A 26,927-nucleotide genomic window follows, 5' to 3' on the forward strand; every position below is an offset into this window, starting at 1 on the left:
GCAGGAATCTGCAGTTGTTCACACATTTACAGAATATCACAAGGGATTTCAAGGCCAAGAAGAACTCAAATGAATAAAAAGCAAATTGAAATTTGACTTTTTTTTTTTTTTTGTCTCCAAAAAGTAAGATATCTTGCGTTAAAAAATCAAGCCTTGTGCTTGCATCAATCTCAAAGAAATGTAAACTAAAATTTGATAAAAACATTAGTAAGTGCAGAATATTTCAACTGGAATTTCCAGTGAAACACTGAACAACTCATACCATGCTCTATCCAGGGCAGACGGGTGCGTCTGAAGCGACACACATCAGAGGAGCCTGGGTACAGCTGAAAGTGTCATATGCTCAATCCATTCCTGGTCGACGTTTTTTGGGAAGTCAAATATACATTTATACACAGAAACATAAATATTTCCTCTCCATTTCTAGGAGGAAAACTGCATTACCAGTAACATATTCAATGTCAAAATTAAGACCAAAGCTGCTTTATACCAGTCCCCAGCAGTAGTTGCAGAATTCTTCAAAATTTTTCCATGCAAAACATCATAAACATAAAAGTTATTATATATAATGCAAACATATCTGCTTTTTACAAAGAAAAAGTGGCACTGTGATGATTATTTATTTTTCAGAATAGAACTTAGATTGGTCATCTGTTCTGGGTTCCCACAGGAGAGACCTGGAAGTCCCAGAACTGAGAAACTATTTGAACTCGCTGGAATTGTAACTGTGGCTGTTGAACATTGTAACGATGCTTACAGAGATATGCTTCAGCCCTTTTTTGTTTGGTTTAGAAAAAGAAAGGAAGGGTCTCTGTTAGCATTGTGAGGACTTCTACAAAACTAACAGAATCACATGGCAAAAAACTCGTGGAAGTGACAAGTACAGAAAAACTGCTGAAACACCAGGAAGGTAACACTGCTTGAGGGCTTGTCAAAATGTGAAAAATACAACGTTGTTAACAGAGTGAGAGCTTCCAGTTTGGGTCATCTTTGACTTAGGTCGAATCTAAACATCTCTCTCTCTCTCTTTTTTTTTTTTTTAATCATTATAAGCATCGGTGATAGCCGCTAATAGATTGGCCGTATGTGATATACCTTTGTTCTGTCAATTTAAGCCATCTCTTGACAAACAGCAATATTTTTGGATAACTACTACAAGCAAAACCAGAAGTGATTGTCTCTCTCCAACAGTGTTTTTTGATCATGTGAATATCTGGTTCCAATTGTTATCCTGGGTGATGTTTTCATTAGACAGCACCTGCTACTACGATCTAATGCAGGGAGGCCCAGTTGAACTTTCCAGAGATGACTGGGAAGCCCTGCGCGTCAGGGGAGTCAAGGTTGGATCCACTAGCGATGAAGGTGGAAATAATTTATACCAGCCTATTACCACACTGGACAGATCCAGTTCCTCCAGAAGGATCTGGGCAACTCCCATGAAGCATTTGTGGTCCATTCGGCCGTAGTCTCCCCAAACTATTACCTGGAAGAACATAAAATACAGGTTCAGCATTGTCCCCAAATCCATGCTTATACCTTCACTCCTGCTGTTGTGTGTAGCATAAGGAAAATGTGATTCTTAAGGGTGAATTATTGCTCCCTCTTGTGGGAAAACCTCACAGCAGGATAGCAGTGAGAGTCAACAAAAGAGAAATGTTTAATTCATCCAGACATTTTGCAGGTCTGAAACTGCAAGCCACAAGGATGTGTTTGCTGGTATTTATAAAATTAAATGCTTAGTGAGCTGGAATGGGTTTATGCATATTGCTTAAACTTAAGTAAACATGCAAGTGCTTCTCCACATGATAGCCTAAAATGGGATTAAGAAGCAACTGACCTGAAGGACTTTACCCTGTGGACTTTCATCAAAAACCAGTGTCTGTTGGTACAAAGGATCAAGGGTCTTCCGTGCAATTCGTGTCTTCTTCTTAGCTATACATGCTCCATTTTCCAATAAATACACTTTGACATACGGAGCTGCAAACAGAACATCATTAATTTTATGTTTGGACTTAAAAACATCTACATTGCACATCTGAGCTGGAGCACAAAGGCCTTAAAAGGAAGCTGAGTGGAAAGAAAATGACATGCTGTCTTCACTGTATAATCTGAATACAACTATATTCATAAAGTAAATGACACAGCCCATAAGAAATAAATTTGTTTTTTATAAACTTTGAATGTAATGATCTAAGATGTTACTAACAACAATTACATTTAAGCTCTGTCCTTTTAAAACCACTTTCTTTTGCCAGGAATTAGCTGTCACTGATAGCTACTCTGGAGTCTCTATGTATGTTTAGGGGTCAGAGATATTTCAAAACAAAAGACTGATGTTTCATTGAAAGGAATATTTAAAACTAAGTCACTCTGATAACACAGACATTAATTGTTCTTTATCTTCAGCTCCTAAGGAGGTTGTAAAGTTCCATTTTGGAAAAATGTTATCTAAAACAACTGTTACAGTTGTTAGGGTAAGCAGTGGTTGTGGTAGCAATTATAAATCTCCTCTAATAAAGATTTCTATAAATAACTAGAACTTTAGAAATGTCCTTATAAAATGATAAAATATTAAATCTCATTCATTATACAAATTATTGACACTGGGACTAGCATAACCTGCTGTCTTTTGAGGCACTGTTGCACAGAGGAGATCCTGGCATGTGGGTCTCTTCAGCTGTTCGTTCAAAGCATTTTCATATGTTCTCCATGTCTTGTTTTGATATGGAACAAACACAAAGGACTTCATCTACATCAACAAAGCCCCCCTGAGATACATAACTTGCCCAAGATACGCAGAAATATTTCTGCAAATGTTCCTTCCAGAATGGATGCAGAGTTGCTGAAAACCATTCCTTGAAAGGTAGGATGCGACTGGCAAGGTGGTGAGGAGTGGACATTGGTCCCAAGGATATATCCATGCACACATTTCTTGTTGAAAAGCAAACCAAACAAATGCAAAGGTAGTGACAGCTAATGAGGAGCTCAAAAAGTCTCCAATCCCCAGTTCATCAGCACATTTCAAGTTCTTGTTTTCTGTTCTTATATTGCCTTTGTTTCCTTACCCGGGGTAGATTTGGAGCCAGGTTTTTGTGTGAGGCCACGGGCTCTAATAACTTCTACTTCTAACTGGCCCTTTTTATCCACCATTCCAATCTGGATATCACCTGAGAGGGAGAAGAAAGAAGCTCACATTTCAGAGAAGCAGCACAGCCGGGGAGACAGTACAACAGTGAGAAACAGAAAGACTAGTTTGCTACTAGTCTGATGTATTAGTGTGCTTGTCACCTCTCCTCCTGATCACTTGAATTTTTCCATCCTTAAACGAAGACTAAAAGATGTATATACTAAAAGATATATGTATCTGTAAGGAGCACGGTGCCCTCTCTTGGTGAATGGTTTCTACCAGAGCTCAGGATTTCCTCTCCTTGGAGGCAGGCAAAATTACAGCAACCCTACGGTATAATCACCACATCTTTAAAATTGCACTGTTGAATTATCTCGAGGCTTCCTACCTCGGACTTTTGCCCCAGGTTGCCAGGCGCTGACATGTGCCCTGACAGTGGTCCCACACTCAGAGAGCCTAAAACCCAAAATCAAGTTCAGAAATCCCTTCGGCTGGAAGCTCCTGCTTCCAAGCTGAGATGCAGGAGCTGGCAGTGCGAAGGCTCCTTGTCTGACATAGTTGGAAGGAGAACTGCTGGTAGAGGCTAATACTGAAACCTTCTTCTGTAACTACTGACCCTGACTGGATCCTCAGCGTGAGGCAGAGGCACCAACCAGACCAGGTACGGTCACAGCGCAGCTTCAGAGAATGACGCCCTGCCCCCAGGAGATCAAAAGGTCTTTTTTTCTGCAACAGACTCCAACAAGTAAGGGGTGACAATTTTCTTGTTTTTATCAATATTCCACATTCATTTTTGGAGTGAATAAAATGTCGCAACACGTTAAATTAAGAAGGTGCTTTCACTATTAATATTAAGACTTGTTTCCCTGCCTGAGTTCTGACAAATGACATTTCCTGCAGAAAAAGGAAACTGCTTAGTTTGAGACCAAGCTCTGTTCTGATCTAGATCAATAAAATGCAAGGGAAGTCAACTATGGGCTGATGCTCAAAGCCTCGTATCTATGTGGTTTCACATATCATGAAAGCAGCTGGGTAGAAATCTAACAGGCCACTTAGAATAAAAAATGCACAGTATGACACGGGCAGCTACATGATGCCTATGTAAATAAATAAACTATATGTGTATCCATGACACACATATGTATATATTTGACATGTACACTCTGCCTAAAAAAAACCACACTCACAAATAGATGGTCCTGAGTATAGATTTTGGGGTCCAGGTTTAGAAAGGCAGCATTTTGAAATTAACTGAGCATGAGATTTCCACATGCTCATCTAGCAGTATATGAAAGCAGTGTTCATACCTTAGAACTTGAAGTATGACAGAGCGGCAGGGAAGATTTTTTTATCAATCAAACTTTGCTTGAATAAACAGAACTCTATGTTGTACTAAAAATAGTTCACAGGAAAATTTCAACAAGCCTTTTTAAGAGCACATCCAAAATAAAACGTGCAACAGGGAACCAGAAGGGGGAGCGATAATACAAACATTTTCAAATTGCCACTAGTGAAAGGATACCACATAGAAGGTCTTCTGAAAATTGTTGAAAAGCATCATTGAGTGCTTTTTTGGGGGACAAAACTTGAGCCTTTAGTAAATAAAGCAGTTCTAACAAGTGAAAGTAAATATATTACTCAAGTAACCTGCATAAAAATATTTAGTCAGAAAAATAGACTCAAAGAGATGTGAGAAACCTAAAGCCTTATATTCATACTGATAGAATCACACAGATTTTTATTGGGAAAATTATCTCACAAATATATTTTCTTTCAAAATAATAATAAAAATATGATTTTCAGAAATGTAGTGCTTATTAATGCATTAGTAGCAGTCATTTGGATTTACACAGCAACCCTTGCCTTAGGGGGTACTCCAAGTGTTCTCAAGAAAACTTCTGTCTCCTTCTGCTCATGAGTTGGGAGGAGAATACTCTGTTCTGCAATTTTTCTTTCTGTTTCTCTCTCTTATTTCAGAAGTGGCTCAGTAGCCCTTCCTGAAGCTGACTCTTCCAGGACAGATGTACAGAAGCATTGGCCATTTATAATTTCTAGCAGGAGAAGTATGGTTAAAGCAGTGGATCAGGGACTCCTCACTCAGAATCCTAAAGCATGTCTAAGAATTGCTCACATATAAGAAAAAAAGAATCAGACCTTTCCAAAGATACTTACACAGTACTGCACTGTTGCACACTTACACACACACTCTAATCATAGCCAAAATACAACTAATGCTACTATAGGGAAACACAGACTGGCCTGGAATACAGAGAAAAGTCACAGATAACCCCAGGCAGCTGCTGTAGAAAAGGATTTTGTCTCTTTCATGACAAACACTGGCTTTATCAGCAGCTCATTACCGGGCATTGCAAATGGGGGCAGAAGTTTCACATTCTGGCCTTAGAAGGTTGGACAAGTGCAGAGTTTGGCCAGAAAACTGTCTGTTACATCCAATATAATCTGTGGCAAGTAAATGTAAACTCTGAACAGCTGAGACTTTGCAGTGAGCTACAAGGGAGAAGCCACAATAATTCTGAGTGGGAAGCAAAGTGCAATCCCTGTCTTCAAACTGCAAATGAGATGAGCCAACACCTCAAATGGAGCAAATACTGTTTCTCACCCCATTTCCATTGCTAGCACACAATTTCGATTGCTAGGAATACCAGTGACTGTGTACAGGACCTTCATGCTTACAGTGAAGGAAGCCACTTTGTAAAAGTATTTTTGGTGCTGTAGTCTGGCAGTGTGTGTTAGCTAGTTTATTATTCAGTTAACAGAAAGGACATATTATTCTTACCCATGGCAGGGGTTGCTAGTGTTTGTCGGCCTACCAACTGGGCAGGTCCAAGTCCATCGAGGAAATCACTAAACTGACTGTCAGCGCCCAGCCGTACTCCAGGAAATATTAAGCTGAAGAAAAATAGAAGCTGGTTAAGCATAAGAATAGGATTAATTTCTACTGTCCTACTGTATTTACCTCAAAAGTAGTACTGATACAAGGCAAGCAGCTAAGGATGTGCAACCGCAAATTGTTCTGCAGCATCAGGGAGAAGCCATCTCCCATGGACTCCAAAGCAGTGTAGTGAAATTTGGCACACAGACCCAAAGTTGTTCATAAAACAGTTCTTGCTAAGGAGTTCTCCAGGAACAGTGAAGAGCCTGACAGGTGAATTAACTATGAGTGACCTTGCATGAGAAAACATATAAAGTCTCAAGAAATTTAATAGCCTATCATTGTTCATTCTTGAATGTTTCATTTACCTTGTAATACTGTTTTGTATCTATACACACACCCAAACCCCATCTGCACCAGTTTAAACAAACAGGGAAAACAGATGTATGTACTAAATTAATCTGATTGCTGCAGCTGTTTAATGAAGCAGTAAACTGGCAGGTAGCACTAGTGTTGATTAGAGTTAAACCTAATGCCACCCCCCCGGCCAAAATATTTTGGTAGCCACATCTGGATCTACAGCTGGTAGCCACCCCTCTTTCAGGACATATGAATATACGTGCTCTTCCAAGCTGCTTGTATTCCAGAATCTCAACTTCCTTTTTAATAGATACACAATCTCCAAGGAAGGAAGGAAAAAGAAAAAGAAATATAGAAAGAGAGAAAGGAGCAAGAAAGAAAGAAAGACTTTGACTAGACTTTGAAGCAAGTCTAGATAGCATCTTACCCAGCAGATCATCCACTATTCTGTACCTGCTTCTCCCTCAAAGGAAATTCCCTCTTAGACTGGAGAAAGTAACAAAACTTCCTAATGAAAATATTCAGTGTAAAAAGCTTTGATTTCCACAGATCAGGCTTATGGACTCAATTCACAGTGAAAACTCTTTGCAAACCCCAGTTAGTTGGATATAAAAAGCCAATTGCTGTCTTCAAGACTAACTGCTCTTACTATTCCTGCAGAAACATATAGACTGCCTGTAACTAAAACTGTCCAGAAAATATCAGTGTTTTTCATTAGAAAACTCTGATTTACCAAAAGGTAAACTTTTCACAGAAATTTAGTTTTTAGAAACATTTTTGTTTTGTTTTTAATGTTTCTTTAGATGGAGAAGCGAAAGAACCCCATGGTCTCCAGTTCAACCATCAGCATTCACCTAACCTTGAGATGTAGCTTCAAGCCCATCCTCCCTGACCAAGACACACAACCTGCTTCTCTCCACAGCGGCACTACCCATTCACTCTTGCCCCTACTATGAAAAGTTTCTTGCTCATTTCTTTGGCCCTTTTCCCCAAAAAGTGTTAAATTTTGCTATGGAATGGCTAACAACATTGAAAAAGTTCACTTGAGAGCCTTCTCACTTTTCAGACATCTCTAGCCAAACACATAATAATGAAGGTTGTGAAGCAGACTTTCACCTTAATGTGTATTAATTCTAATTCATTGAACTCCAGTTATGGGTCAAGCGGAAGAACATAATATGGTACCTGGGGTAACTACTGTAGGAATCTGCATTCTCAGTTGAGCTATGCATCTGATTTGCCTTATAAAATGCAGGATGAGGCATGATACTGCCAATAAACTGTGTGATTCTGGAAGTAAAGTCGGTACCATCATGTACACATGCACATGGAAGGAAATGTAGCCTGTGCAAATTAATACAGGCATTTCCAATTGTCATCATTACCTGCCTACATTAATGTCAAGAGTGGGCTGCAGACAAAATACTACTCAAGCAAACAAAGTCAAGCTCTCACTGATTTTGATGGGAATCTCACAGGAGAGAGGAAAAACCTAGCTAACAGCTTTGCTATTCAAGTGTAGGAGAAGTCTGAATACAAGGTGCTATCAAAACCTGAGTCATGCTGACACTAGAAATAACATCTCAAGTTAAAAGTAACATTTCTAGTGTTTGAAAAAGGCCCAGAAGAAGAAGAAGAAAAAGGGTGTGAGGAAGAGGATTTTAGGATCAGCTGGCACAGTGCATGTACCCCTGATTCCATGATGCATTTCTGAAGCTTCCCCTCCACCTTGCAGTTGTGTCCAACTCAAGTTCTACAAATAAGCCGGTGATGCACGTGGGGGAAGTGATTAAACAGTTGAAAATTGCTTTATTGGTCATCTTTCTTACAAGAATCTCTGCATTTAACATTCTTCATTCACTGTGATCTAAATCCAGAGCTGCTGTAAAGTAACATTATTCTATCAAACTCAAGCAAGTTTACAGAGCATCTGGGGATTTTGATCTACAGCTAAATCATAGAATCATAGAAAAACAGAAGACTTCAGGGATGTTTTCTAAGCCATAAAATACAGCACCATGCTGAACAGAGCCCTCTGGTATCCCTTCTGCCTACGGCATTCTGTCCCGTTCATGGAATGTTTCTCTTCCTTCATTGCAGGAAGATATATTTAACTGTTTCACCTGAGATTTATCTGCCTCCTTTGGCCTGTTCTCCTGGGCTTCCCTTCAGAGTGACTGTTAGATATTGGTGGTGTTCACACTTCACTGGCCTCACTGTTTCTGTACTCTTGCCAGGGACTGGAATAAGGATGTGGAGATCAGGGACAGTGTTTAAGGCTAAGGTCAAGTGCAAAGTGTGTTTGGAGTCAGGAAATGAAGTTGAGCTATACTGAGGAACAGGGATCAACCAGAAGAGGTGGTAACTCCATCAAACCAAGAGTCTGGGACAGAAACTTAGTGAAAAGTTAGGGAGCTGGTACCAAATCATGGATCAAAAAAGCAGGACAAAGGTGGACAGATGTGAAGAAATCTGTTGTATGCGAGCACTGAGAGAGGTAAGGAGACTGGTCAGACGCAGAACTGGCGCTGAAGCAGCAAGAGATGGGAAACAGGCACAGGAGCTAAGGAGGTAGAAACAAGACCTCAGATGCAGATAGTGTGACTGCCAGTTTACGATAGCTCACTTTACTGTGAAGCTGGACCTAATTCTAAAGGATAAATTTCAGACTAAGTCCCACTATGCACACTCAGCCTGCAATATGTCCCAATAAGAAGCGAGCACTCCGTTTGCCTCCCAGGCTTCTCTCTTCTCTGCCTTACTCAGAGGCCGATTCTCAGGTCAACAATTTAAGGCTCTGCCTTGCAGTTTCTGTACTCCAGTTGCACGCTGTGACCTCCAGATTCACACCTTGGCTGCCCCAGCCTTTCCAAATCTATTTACACACTTTGAGGGTAGAGCAGAAAATTAGTCTGTACCCCTGAAAAGGTCTTCACCTCCCTCATACTGCTAACCAGGGAAACAGGCCCCCCAGCTCACTCTTAGCAGGGTCCAGTTTACTGGGCCCTTTGCCACCATGGTGAATGGCTGGTGCCTTACAGACTGATGGTCCAACCTAGAGTGAAGGAGGAGGATGGCAGGATGGAGTGTTGAAAGGGTAAAGGTAATGCCCTATCACAGAGTCACAATGAGAAAAATACTGTGGTATTTTACTCTTGTCCCTCATTCTTCATCTGATGCTTATCTACTTTTTGCTTTTGAGTTATTCATGATGGAGCCTGTTTTTTTTTTATGTGGCTCTTGTGATTCTTAGCATTATCATTGAATCATAGAATAGTTTGAGTTGGAAGGGACCTGAAAGATCATCTAGTTGCAAACCCGCTACCATGGGGAGGGACATCTTTCACTAGATAGATCAGGTTGCTCAAAGCCCCAACCCTGAGCACTTCCAATGACAGGGCTTCCAGAATTTCCCCAGGCAACCTGTTCTAGTGTCTCACCACCCTCATCAGAAAAAAATGAGGGTGGTGAGATAATCTGATGATGGAGAAACTGCACCTTTACACAGCTCCCTGCCACCACCACGGCTGCCCCTGGCTCTTCATGCCCTATAGAACCTGCAGTAGTAATTGTGGTAACACAATAAGCATATGAAAAGATGAAGCCAAAGAAGTCCCAATCTCTCATTTTTTCCCAGGTCCATAGGGTAGATTTGCCTACCCCCAGTTTCCCTTTTTGTGGGGAGGCATCTTCTGAGAATTCCTTAGTGACCCCTGTGCCTTGGCACACTGGTAGAGTCCCACCAAGAGCCGTGAGGAGACTGGAGTTTTTGTGCACACTTTTGTGTCAGATCTGCCTTTGTTCTCCTTTTCTATATACCGAGCGGTGCAGTAGTGAATGAAAGCAGCTGCCCCACTCCCCACAGTTGTCTCCCTGATTTCAGCTGATGGGGCAGCTGGGCTCTGGGTTTACAATTCTCAATAAGAGACTTGGACCAACTCCAAACTAAACTTTCTTTGTTTGCAGTATTACTGAACAGAGTTCCATATCACAGGGATCTACAAACAGCATCTCAAGTTTAACTCTGAGTTAATCCAAACATAACTCAAAGAAAAAGGACCCCTCTGTTTTGTTTTGAATAATGCAGTCTGAATTTAGTTGTCTTTTGACGAACAAAATGCCTCACTGGATAACAGGGAAAATGAATCCTTAATAAGCCCTCTCTCAGTTTCAATTTTCAAGAAATTTGTGTTAGGTGCATAAAATAGGTGAGTTTGCAAATGTTTCAAGAGAAACAATCTGTACACAGAGCTATCCCCTTCAGCCAGAACTGGGATCCCAAGTTTTCTCACAAAGACAGGAAACTTCTACATTACTGATATTTTTAATGCCACTTACTTGCCCTCGGAGCTATAACTATTTATGCTGCCATCAGTGGATTCCCGACTTGGCTGTCGAACCATACGACTTCTCATCTCTGCTGCCATTCCTGTCTCTGTGCTTCTCTGTATCGTGCTCTTTAGCTTCTTGTTGCCAGCTTCTGAAAGCAGAGAAAAACAAGTGATGGTTAGAATGACAACTTAGAGCAAAGCAGTTTTCCTTGCAGTTTTCCCCCATGAACAGTGATCTGACTTGACCATTACTATTTAATAATTCTAAACAATTATTCTGACTGAAGAAAGAATCTCCATCATTCTTCAGTTGCAAACTGGCAATGGCTTCTCTTTAAAAGGGCTGCAAACTGAAGGTCTTCATTAGGGCGAACTGTTAGAAATTAGGTTTTTAATGAATAACCTTCACACAGTTCAAGTGTAGACAGGATGACTGTGACCATGTCTGCTAACCGTATACTCGGTAAGGTGTCTCTAGCCACCTTGTTAGTTAGGTTGGGTGACCACAAAAGAATTTACAACTCTCACAGAAAAAAAAGAGGGAAAAAAAATCCTTCATGCATTCCACAGAAAAATGTTAGCACTAAAATCCCTAGTATCAAAAAACAGTATGTTGTGACTCAGCAAAATATTGCTTTTCACCACATAAATTCCTCAAAGTAACCAGTCTGGGCTTGCATCTGAACACTACAGGGTAATGTCAGTCTTGTGAAACTGTTTAAAGATTTGATCCATTTGGAAAAGTTTCCATCACACATTCTTTAAAATGCAATTTGAGTTCCACCTGAAAGGTTTCGTGTTCCCCTTGAGCAAGGAGAGCTTCCAGTCCTTTGCAGGGGTGGTTACGGGCTCAAGGTGCAATGGCCGATCTACAATGAATTCCACTGTCACGTAGTAGAAATTACACTTGTAGATGATGGTAATTGTTCTCAAACACCTTTAACTGAAATGCTTCTACCAAAGTCTCTGTGTGATGTAATAGCGTGTGTTGGCTTCAAACTGAGTATCCTGTTCTTTTTTATTTAGTTCAGCCTGTCATTCAATGGGTAACATTACTTTCTTTCAGGACGCAGTAGGTAGATTTTACAAAATATTTACAAAAAGATTCTCCTGCATTTGTCCCTTTATTTCAGTGCTCCTTCCTTCACTCTTTGCAAAGTCTGTGCTTCCTTTTCACAGTCTCTTCAGGGGAGCATCTGAAAAAGTAAATGTTTCTTCCACCTCCACCTGCTGTGGAGACTGAATTGCTCTGAAATAATTTTCACTTTCCTGTTTCACTTGGACATCATTGATGTTTGAAGTTGACAGATCTGGATCTCTTTTCGCATAGAAGTTATGGCTTTGGTAGCCTCCACAAGGCTTGCCCATTGCCCAGGCTGTGGAGAAGAGCTGGTCCTTGCTCTTTGGGTCCCCAGAGCTGGTGCAGGGCAGGGAGAAATCACAAGGCAGAGCAGCTCCCCCTGAGTTATCACAGTAACATCTTTGGAGCTAGCAGATGATAGACAGCAAACATGGCCAAAGCAAAAAAGAAAGAATTCATATATTGGGGTTAGAGACATCACCACAGCGAAAGGTTCTGTGGTTTTCCCCTTAAGCCTTCTGGACCAGGGGCTGTTTAGCTGTGGCCACTTAGGAGCAGAGAAACAAATGCCTCTGACTGGAAGAAATCAGCTGCTTCCAGAGACCCTTTACTCCCTTCTGAGGCCAACAACTCTGAGGTTTTGCTGTGGGCCACTGCAGCACATCCAAATTGCCAGTCCTTGGTCAGCTGAAAACACACAATTCAGTGCTGTGGAACGTGAGGCAGAGCAGACAAGGTACATCAGCAGACCAGGCTCCACTCTGGGACACTGCAGGTGGCTGTGGGAGGTATTTGCTGGAATTTTAGTGACTCTGTATATAGAAAATCAAATGCTACCTTTTACATCAGAGCTTTATCTTTAAAAACAGATGGTTTGTCCAGCATATCAATGCTGAAAGGTAAGCTTGAGCACCAAAAATGAACCAAAAGGCAGCCTAGGAAGTATAACCCACACGCAGAGCCCTACACCAAAGTGGGATTCTCACATTTTCAGTAGCTAAGCATTTGCCACACACGTTGCTTTGTGCATTTCTCTCTCTTGCTGGGACCTGTCTGAAAGTGCCTCTGTTTCCATCTGTTCCTACAAAGCGTGTGAGGTTAGGTGGTTTGCCCTCTGCCTTCTTTTCTGGAGCAAGCCAGATTAGACAGCATAACTAGGAAGGATATAATATGGTAGAGCCTGAAATGTGGGCAGCTGAACAGAGTTGCCTGTGAGCATTCATGGCTCAGGAAATGGGACGGATGACACAGTAAAGGGAGCTACAAGATCATCATGACCTTGGCACAAATTGGGAAAGACATGCTGCTCTGGACCACCAGGACAACATGGTGGGTGCTGAAATTTAGGGATTAGAAGCCAGGCTGGTGGGAAAGCATAATGAAGAACATATTGACAGAAATAATCATTGTTAAAAATATCCATTGACTACATCACAGAAGTTAATCTTAGCTCTGAGCCGCAGTAGAGATTGAAAAGAGCAAGTGGGTTTTTTTTGAAAGAGTAATTTGGTATTATCGTGGATAACCTCCATGTTGCTGCTTGAACAAGCTTCTTTGCTCCACAGATTTTAAATGAGTAGACCATTTAGTAGGAATCCTCATGCATGGCCATAAGAAAGTCCACAAGCTTGTCTCGCTGTGATGCAAATACCAGATTATATTTTCCTGAATATTTTTCAAGTTATCGGTTTCTTTTATTGTGCTGAATTCCACCTTTTTTTTTTGGTCAACTTTTTTTCCAGGTTGAAGATTAAAAAAAAATTCCTTTGCCTCCTCTTATAAGTGCTACTAATATCTACAATGTTTCCTGGGAAGACTAGAGTCCTCCTGCATACTTCATTTTATAATTCAGTATAAGTATTCTGCAGTACAATCAGAAATATAACATAAAAGTAACCCAAGACAGAATGGTAAAATACGTCAAGAGTTTTATGGCATAAAGGGAATTGCTTTTGCCCATGACTAAGAACTGAAACACATGTTGCACGGGTTTTGGAAGTTTTACTCTGTCAGCTATGCATATCATACTGTTTTCTTCCACTTACAGCACAAAAAGTAATGAGAACAGCTTATCTTGTTGGTGTATTCCTGTAAACCTCTCAGCAAAACCCAGTTTTGTGAGGGAGGGCGGTTGGTTTGCACACAGCTGAGTGGGGAACTGCTGTTGTTTCTAAAGGTGCCCCGGTAACGTGAAGTCATTCTGGGGCACAACTTGCAATCCTGCCTTGGCTGCACAATGAGATACAGGATATGAACAACTACCAGTGGTCCTCCTGCTCTTTAGAATGTTTTGCCTTTTCATTGTTGTTGGTTTGGTTTGTTTTTTTTTTTGATTTTCATCTTGTATTACTTTTACTCTAGCAGTTCTGCATATATCTTTGGAATGCTGTCTTTATATGAACAGTACAAGCTCATAAAATACTCTATGCTATGATATATTGAGAAGATTTTCTGCTTTTGTCTGGGTATCTATTGGAGAATGCTTGGTCCTGCTCCTCATTTTTATTAGTTTGATATTTATAATTAAATAATATGTTACAGTTATTTGCCTGCAATGTGTAAATTACACTACATTCATTGTGCAGACGCTGTCTCTATACTGAATACCATTTAGGGGAAAAATGGTCTGTATGCTTCTGTCTGCTGTGTCAATTGTGTAAGGTTTTCTGCTGCAGAAGTGCAAACTGATGTGCATAAATTGCATGTAAACACATACTTTAACAGGTACAAGCTAGCAAAAACTATTACAGAGCAATTGTGATGATAATTTTTGCAGATTTAATAACTGATGCAAAAGGATAATAAAGCAGACGTCTGCAGCTACAAAATATACACAGCTTGTAAGCATTTCGTAATTAATCAAAAGCCTTGTTGTAGCACTCCTGCTACAACACACCAGTGAGTGTGTGCAATGTGCTATTTCAGTCTACCTATTATAAATATAGCCTATAGTGATTCCTTTTTGTTCTGACAAGAAACTGGTCTCTGATTTTGGTTTTCTCAGACAAAAATAAATTAATGGAAATCTAGATGTATGTAATGATGATGTACAAAATATCAAATGTAACTGATGTCTCCCCAAATTCTGTACTTCTTATCACCTTCAAATATAGTGGCCAGGAGCAAAACGCTATTGACAATGGAGTTATATTAGCAGGAAAGGGTCAATGATAATATCTATAGAATTAAGACAGTCTGCTTCAGATATCTCAAGGCAGGCTTTACATTTCTAAAGGCATCCAATTCAGAGAGGACAATGCCAGGACGAATGGCCCAAAATGACTTGTGTCCATGACTGCTCTTAGCAAAAACATGACTGCACATGGCATCACCATTGGCTTGCCTTACCTCTGAGCTCCATGTGGTGCCTGGAGCCAATTACTACATTTTGCTCATGTTTCAGTATAGAAAGTCTGAAATAACAGGAGGGGCTGTGCCACGACCTACTGGAGTAAAGCTTTTATCTTGTGATGCCAAGGTGTGTATTACATGCCACAGAACAAAGCTGGGGACATACAAGAATATGCAAGGACACAAACTTGGTGACTTAGTCAACAGGACAGCGTGAGAGACCTCTGTGGGGCTGCAGAAGACAATCCTGACATGGTCTTCTATGTACTGCCTATAAGGAGAGGTGCCTTGAGAGGGCAACTTCTTGGTTAGCACCAAAAAAAGAAGCAAATTTACACACATGCAGCACCTGGGTATGTGGCATGGAAAATTCATCACTGATTTAAAGAACACTCTAGAGAGCAAAGCTAAATCCACAAATAAAGGGATAACAAGAAGGGGACTAATCCTCAATGTCATCGCATGACTAAAGGGCAAATAATTCACGGTATAAGGCCTGTTTGTGCATCCAAAGAGAGCCCAGAAGGACTGCAGCTCCAGGCCAGCTCTGGCTGAAACCTGGCAGGACTCTGACCATATTGTGGGTTTGCACACTGACTGTGCGAGACAACAACAAGATCATGCCAGCTGGAATAGTAAGAGCCATCCTCAGTTCAGAGAATTACAAAACAGAAATGCCAAGGGGTAAATTTCCTTCTGGTCCTTTCTGATTTACAACCTCAAATTTGGCTGCTTGGAGACTTGCTGAGTTACAAGTTCTGCAGCATCCCACTCACTCCGCATGTAGCACTTTTAAACAACAACAAAATATATTTACACATGAATTAAAGCGCCCCTTGGCTAATAGACCTAAAACACAGAAAGAAAAGACGACATAGTTCAAATAGCATTTTTTCTTCTACATGTGTACATCCCTCAGATTAATTCAGCGGTAGATTGATCTCAAAGACTGAAAATGCATAGTGACTATAGACAGAAGATAAATAACAAAAAATACAACATTTAAATACATTTTTTTCCTACATTTATATCCTGCAATGCTCCACTGTATTTTCCATTCTGTGTATTCTGCTATACTCTCCTCAATATCTAAAGCTGCTTATAAAAAGACATCTGAAACATTGCAGTAATGGTCTTTTAAATATTTCCTCCAACTATCACACAATGTATTCAAAGAAAGTAGAATGTTGTTTTTATTCTGTGGTGTTAGATCCTGAGGTTTAAAATAAAAAAATAAAATATCGTGTACTTTTTCCCCACTTCTATTTATTAAAACAAACCCACAGACAACTTTAATACTATTATGAATACCAAAACCTTCTAGAAATAATATTCACCCTTTTCAGCTGAGATAATTTATGAAGATGTATTTTTTTTTTCCAGAAGTTTGGAAAAACAGTAGCTCATAACTGTATTTATAAATTCACACATTCAGCTTGCAAACCAGTTTCATTCCCAATAAATATTTTCAGATAATACAAAACTGATAGTGCAATTACACATCATACTTTTTTTTTTTTCTTACATATTTGCAGACAAAGGAACAAAAAGCAGGAATCCTAACAAAGGGTGACTTTACTGAAATGCTGTTAATGGTTATATTGATGCTTCCACGGCATTTTAGCCAGTGCACTGCAGAACCTCAGCTACAGACTGTGTTATTCCTTGCAAAGCAAACTTGCAAACTCAGACGCTTAACAGTTTGCACTTAGATTTCAAAGGAAAGTAACTTTACTTATCCAACAGCTCCTACTGACTTCTGCAAAGCTGAAATAACTCTTTGACAACAAATGACAAGAACGGAGGGTGATCCATGTTCGTAACAAAAAGTAAACAATAACTTGAAAATCAGGCTATTATTTACTACCTGAAGATAGCCTCAAAACTTTAAGCAACTGCTTTTACAAATTTTGTCTCCTTAAAAAGAGATGGTCCTGGGCATATTTACTGAGAATGAAAAATGTAAAAAGAAGCATGCGGTTTTGTATTAATAACCTGATACATATGAATTTCTCATGTCAGAGAAGAAAACCTGTGCCTAACCAGGGCACACTTAATTTAAAAGCAAGGGTATCTGTTAAAAAAAATAAAGTTTAGTTATGGCTTCTAAAATTATCAGTATTTTTGTCCAAAGATTTTTAAATTAATAGTTTTGTCCACATACTTGCAATGAAGTGAAATGAGCAACTGTCAGCCAAAATGAGGCAATCAGTGATGATACATGGTAATGAGTTTTTACTGCTGGGATTGCACTAAACACTCTTTATAAACATATGAAATAACAGCATATTAATTACCTTGTTCAAATATATGTAAAGAGCTATGTGAAAGCAGAATATGTAAATGAAACTGAAAATAGGTATAAATGCCTAGTTCTTCAATTCTTAAAGCCTATTTCAGTGAAATTCAATTAGCAAAACAACGATGTCATGTTTCCAACAAATTATTTACTATATAAACAGTTTATAAAAGTTCAAGCACTCATTTTCCCATATACACTTGGATTTGTCAGTCTGAAGGAGAAAGTGAGATGGAACAAAACAAGAAGCTCAGAACACTTCAACAGTAACATTTTTACAGTATAACACAGAGTTATATTACAACTTTGTTTATTACCAGACAACCCTTAGAAGAGAAGTAGCATATAGTACAGTGAGAACATTTGTCCACTGAAACGGTGGACAAAAATATGAGTCTTCACCAATACAAATATTTATTATCAAACCCATGAAATTACAGCATGATTAGTAAAAGACAATGTTTTGCAAGAGGATATTACCAATAAGACAATTTATACAACATCACTAACAAAAAACCTTACTATTGCTATGTGTCTTCAAAAAGTTTCCTGAGAACTATGTGATGTATAGAATAGCAACCCAAAGTCTAATTCTTTTAATAATTTCCATAAAAATTGTAAATTGAAACACTGTCAAAACCATTGGTGCCAAAGCATCTTCTAGGAAAAAGATGTCACATGCCTTTTTGTACAGTTAAAAAGTTTCTGAATAATAACTCAGCCCTAATTTAACGGCACAGCATACTGCTCAGGAGACATTACAGCTTAAGAAAGTCCTCTCCTTTTTCTCACAACAATTAGCATCCTGTTAACAGATCTGAATATTATGTACCTTTTCTGTAGTTCGATTTGTTCGGACTGCAACTTTCAAGCCCTTCAAGTTGTATTTTACCACTAGCAGCACCTCCAGGTAGGTATTATATTTCCCTTTAAAGATGTTACTAACCTGCCTTGAGAGGCCATTTCTGGTGGATCAGATCAAGGGAGGATCACACTGATACAGGTTTTTCCTCAGTGGTTGCAGCATTGCAAAGTTACCACCCCAGACTAACACATGCTGTTAAATCAGACTAATACGCAGGCTCATCACAGCAACACACAGAAAATACAGGCTTACCTCTGCTTTAAGCAAAATTAAACATCGGCTACGATATAATCCTTAGCACGCAGACAGCACCTAAAGCAGCTTCACCTTTGTTTAAATATCTCGTGCTGTTTCTGGGTAGAATAAATCCCTTGGGTCCTGGTGCTTCCTCTCCCTCGCTCTCCTGTAAGCACTTGGCACCGCAGCGCTGCGAGGAATGATCAAGTTGCTTCACTCACAAGTTCCTTTTACAACTGTGATTACATTATAGGGCCTTGCTGTGAAAAAAAGTACTGAACTACCTGCCAGCTAGCACTTCATAATATATTGCCAAAAGGTTAAAGAATTCAGTCAGCAGTGCATTTTCTAGTGATGTGCAAGTAGAGAAGAGCACAAAATACTCTTGGCAACCTTGGTCAATGAATTTTTTTAACACTGCTGTTCAGAACTGGATGAGGAGAGTCAGATAAACCCAGAAACACATTTCTCTGTCCTGGTGGTTTTGACTCATTCTGCATTTATTTTAGTACAAAACCACCTGAAATATTGCAAAGTTGAGAAAGCATCAAAATAGCATTAAATACTAAATTGCAGTTACACTACAGAAAAATCTTAATGATATTACTGTCTTAGATGGACTTGAGCCTGCTAGAGTTAAAGCGTCACTGCCTCCCAAGTGCCTGCATGCATTTTGAAAACAGAAATTGATCACTGAATTACTCCTTTCATCTTTAAACTTCATTTTGAGGAAACAGATTTTGCCATATGGCTGTTTCCATGTCAAATTGTTCAGTTTTTCTGATACTTTATTTCGAAAATGCAATATGCTTTCCTCTTGCAATTGGTTAGGAATCAATTAATTTAACATACATTTATCAACTTGGCATTCCAGCATTGTAGGGACTGATGTGCTTTCTCTCTCTCTCTCTTTTGCAAAGCAAGGAGGCACCTAAACTAACGTACATTGTGAATTTGGATATCAGGTTGATTAAAGATAAAAAGCAGAAGGGAAATGACTCAGCATTTGTCAAGCAAGAAGAATAAAATTATTTCAAAAATAATTGTAATGGGGGAAAAAAATGCATGCAATAAATCTCCCTCCAGTCGATCTTGATTATTTAAAGTATCATAAAAAGATTAATGAGAAAAATGCCACAAATGATAATGTGCATTTCAGCTAATAAGCAAATAACAGGACTTACAATTGCAAATACTGTATAGGTGAGTAACAAATTCAAAATCCTCCACAATAGGCATGCAGTATACCTCATGTCACACCTATGCTAAAATGTCCACCTGTTTTTGTTGCATAGGTACAGATTTCCTATGTAGTGCAACGGTTAAAGTAATTTGTATTTTCCTGTTCAGACCACCACAGAGAGGGTGGCTTACCACCTTTTTGAAAAATACATAGCCATGCAGTATGCAGGTCTCTCATGATGTATGTTAAACAAATTAAACATGCAAAATGCAACTAAATGGAAAGATCCGTCTTCCAGAGATCTATACAATGCCACGGTAGGAATGAAATGCTGATGTTGGTAGCTGCTGATGCCTCCACGTCACCCTCCTGAGACATCCCTTCAGCACGTCCAGGGCAAAGGCGCCGAGACCAGCCTGCCATGTTGAGCAGTTTTACACAAAAAGTGCTACACTTACATCAACTGTACAGAAGTTCCCTCCTACTCAGGCTCTTGCTCAGAGAAAATCAACAGAGGTTTAAAGTTTGAATAAAAAAACCCATGGAGGGAAGGCTTTCATGCCATAGTCTCCCAGAAAGCCCCCCCTTTCGATCACAGCTTTTCCTCTTCTACACTCCTTCTCTTAGTCCCAAGAAAAATCAATCCTTGTATTTCTTATTTGTATAATCAAAACCCCATTCCAGTATTATAACTGTTTGATATGTTCTTCTGGATCTGTAACAGAAAGGCCAACCAAAAGCTTGGCTTGTTCCTCGACCACTGCAGGAAGAGTGAATTTGAGCTCCTCTGGCTCCGACTCTCTACAGAATATTTTTCTCTGAGCAGCCTGCAAAGTACTGCACCCTAAACCAAACTTTCGTTTAAACTCTCTACATTTGTAAACACAAATTTGCATGTTGTTTTTGTTACTTTGTTTGCAATGCTGTACCTTGTATCACCATCAGTGATCCCACTGAAGTTTCAGCTACGGTAAAAGGCAGCTGTGCTCTTTTTGAGCCAAAGCACCTCTGTTAACTTTTACTCTGCTTTTGAATTTCTTCTGCAGTACTTTTGAATGCAGTTTTAAATGTGACTATATGAAGTCCCGAGGCAGATGTGTTGCGATGACGTGAGGATCTATCCCCTCACATTCGAGGTCAGCCCAGGAAACAGCTGCCAGGAGAAAGGCTACAAACTCAGAAGAGGCTCCTTGGTTTGGTCAGTTCAAATCCACTTAACAATGATCCTGGTGCAAAACTTATCTTTTTAATCAGCTCTTTATCCATAGCAGTAGTTAAGACAGGTAAGTAGTGAGCGAGACAGTCACTGAATGTTTCTATTTTAAAATAGCTGTTTGTGGGATTGCATTCAAACTGGTTTGCATTGGTTACAGCAGTCAGCATGTAAAAATACCTATGGACTTGGACAGTGGATCTGTGCTAGATAAACATTGCATAACTCTAAGATATAATTGTTCCCTTTGTGTTTATATTATTGAAAGTGGACAACTGTATACAAAGACTGAGTTTAGAGACAGATCGTTCAGCCAAACTGCCCGCATGAGTACTCTGGCATAACTCTGCTACAAAATCATAAGGTTTGCATCCAATATTGCTGGTTTATGTTCATTATCAAATATACAGCTCTACTGACAAGATGTAAAGTTTCAGCTGTGCCACAGAGAGATGCCAGCACAGACATTTGCCACAGCATCAGTATCATTTTGAATACTGTGCAATAGGGAGAGATGCAAGAGAGCAGGATTTTCTGTAACACCTTGCCTTTTGCCATTAAAAATGAATCCAGCTTATTTTTTACAGGTCTGTATGGCTGCCCATTTCTCATTCTTCTCAGCTGTCTTTTCTGGGTTGCAAACCTTGCTTAGAAAGGCTTTGCCTTTCTCAAAGGCAAAGGAGATGAGGCAACAGTCAGCAGATGCCAGGCAGAACGGGCTCCGATTCAGGAAGAGTTGTTCTGTGTCTTCTCTGGTAAATTATGCTAACTTTTCATTACAAAGCGCGATTTCTTTATTGCAACTGTTCGCTTGAGTGAAAATAGATTTCTCAAATAACTAATCTGTTGCAAACATGATAAAAAGCTATGAAAAATATAAGCACAAGAGAGAGTTAGCCATATCTTATAAATGAATATTTGAGAGCATCTGAATTACAGCCAATATGTTTAAGCAGGCGGCAAGTGTTTACCCAGTTTTAAAGCCCTCTCAACCACAAGGCAGGATGAGATGGAAAAAAGCAAATGAAATGGTGCTAATATTGCCTATCTCTATAGAAAAAAAAACAACTCCCCCAAACTTCTAGTTATTTCTGAAGTGAAACCACTTCTGAACTGCTATGCCAACTAAAACACAGGGTTATTTGAACTATAATTTTGAATGCAACAGTGCAAGCATAGTAGCAAGTTCAATGACTGAATGCACTTTTCTTGAAATAATAATACAACATCCATAAAGGTTGCTCCATCTCTGTTAATAATGTACATTACAGTACAATATGAAGCTACTTCAAATAATTCAGAAGTATTTAACAGGCCATTTCTCTCCTTCTATATTATCTAAAAGAATAGGTTGAGATTTAACATTAAATTTTCTTGCTGTTTTGATATAGGTGGCACTGACAAACCTATCACAGATGAAGAGATTTCAAAATAAACTGGAAAACAAAAAATGCATATGAACATTGGCACTGAAGAAAATGAGAAAATGTAGCAGAAAATCAAACATCTCAGTATGAAGGGAAACTTTCAAATCTACACCATAAAAACAAACATGAAACTCCACAACAATCCATTGGCCAGGCTGAACCACAGATTTCAAAATCTGAATTTACTTGCAGATAGCATATAGAAAGATGTCTCCCCAAAGTACACAGAATAAAATCAAAATATAATAAACAAACCTTATTTTCACGTTCCTAGGCTTACTATCGGTTAAATAGAAACTTGCCTTTTACAGTAAATTTTGTCTCTCTCTTAGCAAAGAACATCTCAAGCCAAGCAGTACTACATCTTTCCAGTGATTTCAATATATATTAGCTCATGGATGAAGATCATAAAATACGAAAGTAAAACAAACTTGCCTTTCATAGCAGGATTACACCATAGTGCTTGAATCTTGCAGACCTAATGGTTTGAAGGTCAGGCTTTTTGGAACAGATGCACTAATCTCTTATTATCTGCATATTACACAAATTATTTCAGATAGTAGTTTTTCCTTGGAACTGACAGATAAAGCTCTATTTGCTGCTTAGGATTATTCTGGTCATTAATGAGAGTGCTGCTGCCAGGGTGTGTTCACACTGTGAGAGGTTAGCTGTTATTGAGTACAGGCTGCTACAAAAATAGCAATGGACAGTTAAATAGTAGTCAAAAATAAGACAGGTAAATTCTATGCAGGTAAGACATTGTGAAAATAAGGATTAAACACAATATATGCACAGAAAAAATATTGCCATCCAAGATATGAATCAAAATCACATAAGGTGAAAATTAAGATCAAAACACTATCTTGCTCTGTCATTACGAAATACTCTTTAAGGAAACATGCAATTATTATAGCCTCTTTAATACAGTAGATTTTAAAACTCCGTGAGTACAACAGAATCTAACATGATGGAATATTGGAGATAAAAGAAGAAACAATAAAATGTGCATAAACCTTGGCTCATTTTTATAGAAATTATATTACTATCCTGAACAAGTAAAGATTAGATGGACATAATAAAACTATCTAATTGGCAGTTACCTTGTAATAAAATCAGAATGAAAGGAGACATAAAGAGCATGCAAATATCACAAAAGAAAAAGTTTGGGAAGCTCCTTGATAAGTTAAATGATATAGCTACTGCCAGAATAAGAAACCATATAGAAGTGACTTTCAACAAGCTTAAGTAAGATACACAGTTAGTATAACTATCTTGAAGCCTTTAAATAATAATGATTATATGTTATTAAATATTCCATCTTTAGACTATGAAAAATATCAAAACTAGCATGTTAGAAAGAGGATATTTTTGAAAAGGAGACTGCAATCACAGGATTTACCCCATCCATTAGTGATGAAGACCATCTCCAGTTTCTTTTGAAGTGAGTTTTGATGTACATTTCAGTGGCAACAGGAGCCAATGTCACTGAAAGATGATTCAAATCTAAAAATTATTTTACTTTATAATTATTTCATACAATGTGCCTGATTGCATACAGTTTCCAAAAGATTATATATTCACAATATCTCCTTTTTTCCTCAGCGTTAAATACATATATTTAATTTTTAACAAAACGAACATATTCTAGAGGAAAATTGAAGGCATTTCTCTCAAGTCAAGAACTTCCAATATATACACGGGAAAGTTCTTAGAATAATTTATGTTTTCTTCCACAAAAAAAAATTAGCTAAAAGCAATCTTTCTAACCCTAGATTGCACACCATTGTCCAGTGGTGGTCTTTCTCTGAAGACTGCACGGTGCGTATGCCAAGTTGGGAATGAGAAAGATGCACAATGAAGAACAAAGCTTTCTTAAAGGCCTTAGCTTTTCTATACATCTTTCTGACATCTTCAGAGGAACTTTGGGCTACACAGGCTCATTGACTGTATTGAACTAAACAAGAAAGTAGGGGTAATTCAAATAAAATCCAAAGTGCATGGTCCTATTGATTATTTTCTGTTCCTATATATCTGCAAGAAGTGGTTTTTATGTCGTACATACTCCTTCACATTTATGGCTTACATAGTTATCCACAAAAGCACGCAGAATTTTCACCAGGGTCCAAGATCATCATGTTCATATCTCCATGGGATTATTCCCTGTGAAACACACACAGGACTGGGCCTCACCCACGTCTGGATACTTAATGCATCGTATTGAAATAAAACTTCCAATGTGTTTGCAGTGTGACAATATGGTATTTCAACAGTGAGGAAAATAATGCATTTTAGAAATCAAAGTCAACTCTCCTATAAATCCTGTTCCAGCACAATGGTGCCTGAGAATCTGAAATAATTAAAATTACCTAGCTACTAGGATATAATTGATATAAAATAATAGTAAGTTTTTAATATAACTCACAATCCATGAGTATATAATCTCTTCTGTTCTATTCAACCCAACAACACAATAATAAATAAAGCACCAACCCAGAATCAGGATGAAATTCTGGTCTGCTTTTCTTCAGAATTACAAAGGGAAAGGAGAACATCTGGTATACACTCCAGTGATCTCTTATGCCATCTACCTATTCAGCAAGGCAGGTAACCAGTATTTTCAGGTATTTTGTAAAGGTCATTTATGACAGTGATAAGCTATGATTTATATAGAAAAACTAGCAAGCTGAATAAAAGATCTTGTTCAGCACTGTGCCATCAAGTAAGACAAGAAATGTCACCATGCTCTGTTCTTAAGTACAAAACACGAGCTGAAAGAATGGTCAACAGGATATGAGTATAAACATACATGTTTTCAAGGCTACCCAGGGATGGATGAATCTATCTGCAATTATTTCAATTTAGTTAATGAGTTGTTCATATATATTCACAGTTAACTGAGTTCACCAGATTAAAAGATTTTAGGGATCTTACAGTGAAATCCTGACCCAGCCTGTGGTCAACATATCTTTTATAATAATATCACTAAAATATGTCTTTATCAGGTACCACTACTTGATCATCTAGGTCATTTTACACTGCAGAAAATAATATACTACATTAACCTTTAAAGCAAGTTCTTCCTGGGAGGGTATTTAATTGAAATCTCCCAAATAGAAACATTCTTACTAGGAGGACACAAGAAATGAAGATGCTAAATGAAGCCAAGGATGACTGTAGGAACAACCCACATGATATCCCACAGGACAGAAGTGAGTCCTACTCTAACATGTTGCAGGAGTCAAACATTATATTGCTTTGAGCCAGAGATTCCCATTTCAAGAAAGCTAAGGCTGTAATTGTTGGTGTTGTAACCATTATTAAACATGTTAAACCACGTGATATTTAGTCATGCTTTAATGTATGGACATTTAAGATCCCATGGAATCTTTGCTTAAAACAATACCCCTAACTAAAGCTTACACACACATGCTCACACATATACATGCCCACTCTGTGGGCACTCTGGGTTGTTTCTTTTCCAGCACCATTTCAATGAAATTAATATAGCCCTTATAATGTGCTCCTAGGTACTTTAAACAGACACAAATATTTATTTTTTTTTAAATCTTGTAATTACAGTCATAAGTTTTTAGGAGGTCCTGGTTCTTCTGCAGACAGATTTTTTCAGTAGGTCACTTCCAATCCTGGAGTTTGCTCCTCAATAAAACAGGACAATGGCACTTACCGTTCCTTTGTAATATGCTTTAAGGCCTATGACTGCCAACAACACAAAGAACAAAGAACCACTGCTACTATTAAAGAGGACTGGGATAACTATAAAAGTCAGAACATAAATTAAGAGCACATAAAATAAATGGCACTACAAAGGAAAGTTCAATAGTACATGTTTACATAGTATCCATAGCAGTCCTTGCTCCAGCTGGAATTGCAAAATGATCACTATACTACTACTGCAAGTCTGAAGAGGAGAGGAAACTTCATACAACAAACACGAAAAAAAAAATCTTTAAAAGCTTGTCCATTTATTCTACAGAACAGTCTTATGGAGTTACCAAATTCTTAAGCCTTGAAATCAATTGGATTTTTCATCACCAAGCTCTCAAGAGCAATTGATTTCTTAAAAATAAGCACATCCTACCAACAAAGAGAACTTTAAACGCATGAAGAGAAACTACTTTTGTATGTATCATGCTGACTAGCATGCCTGTAGGAAGAAGGAAGGTTTTTAAGTGAAAAAGGCATGCTATGATGTGATGCAAAGCCTCAAGGTTCAAACTTCATCTCATTCTTAGCTCTTTTATGAAAGAGCAATGATCCCACTTCTCTGTGGTACACAACTTCTGTTGTAAGCACTGCCAATATTGCAGTGATGGGAACCACATGACACAAACAAGGAGTAAAGGACGAGAAGGAGGCCAGGAGATGTCATATCTGTCGCCTTAAACTGACATCTTTCAGCCCTTCTTTTGGGATCAATCATTGATCCATTGATGATGTGATTTGCCTCACTGCTTCTCTTCTTCACTTTTAACTCAACTGAAATACATGTTGTCCCAATACATTCTCTCTTCCAGCACCAGGCTTTTTGTAATTATATGT

The 26,927-nt window shown here is 38.7% G+C and overlaps 1 protein-coding gene across 9 annotated transcripts in view; it reads right to left on the bottom strand.

Moving 5' to 3' along the window:
* Positions 1-1,038: 1,038 nt before the first annotated feature.
* RIMS1 (regulating synaptic membrane exocytosis 1) overlaps positions 1,039-26,927 on the bottom strand; it is a gene marked incomplete at its 5' end in the record, with an annotated part of 308,320 nt that continues 282,431 nt past the window's right edge. For all 9 annotated transcript variants that reach the window (XM_082048664.1, XM_082048671.1, XM_082048670.1 and 6 more), the window contains 5 exons: positions 1,039-1,483; positions 1,838-1,977; positions 3,066-3,167; positions 5,925-6,037; positions 10,719-10,860. In XM_082048664.1, coding sequence (XP_081904790.1) covers positions 1,265-1,483; positions 1,838-1,977; positions 3,066-3,167; positions 5,925-6,037; positions 10,719-10,860 — 716 coding nt within the window. In that variant the 3' untranslated portion in view covers positions 1,039-1,264. The remainder of the gene's footprint in view (positions 1,484-1,837; positions 1,978-3,065; positions 3,168-5,924; positions 6,038-10,718; positions 10,861-26,927) is intronic.

This window comes from Streptopelia decaocto (genome assembly GCF_964273445.1).
Source record: "Streptopelia decaocto genome assembly, chromosome: 3".
In the NCBI taxonomy this organism is placed as follows: Eukaryota; Metazoa; Chordata; class Aves; order Columbiformes; family Columbidae; genus Streptopelia; species Streptopelia decaocto.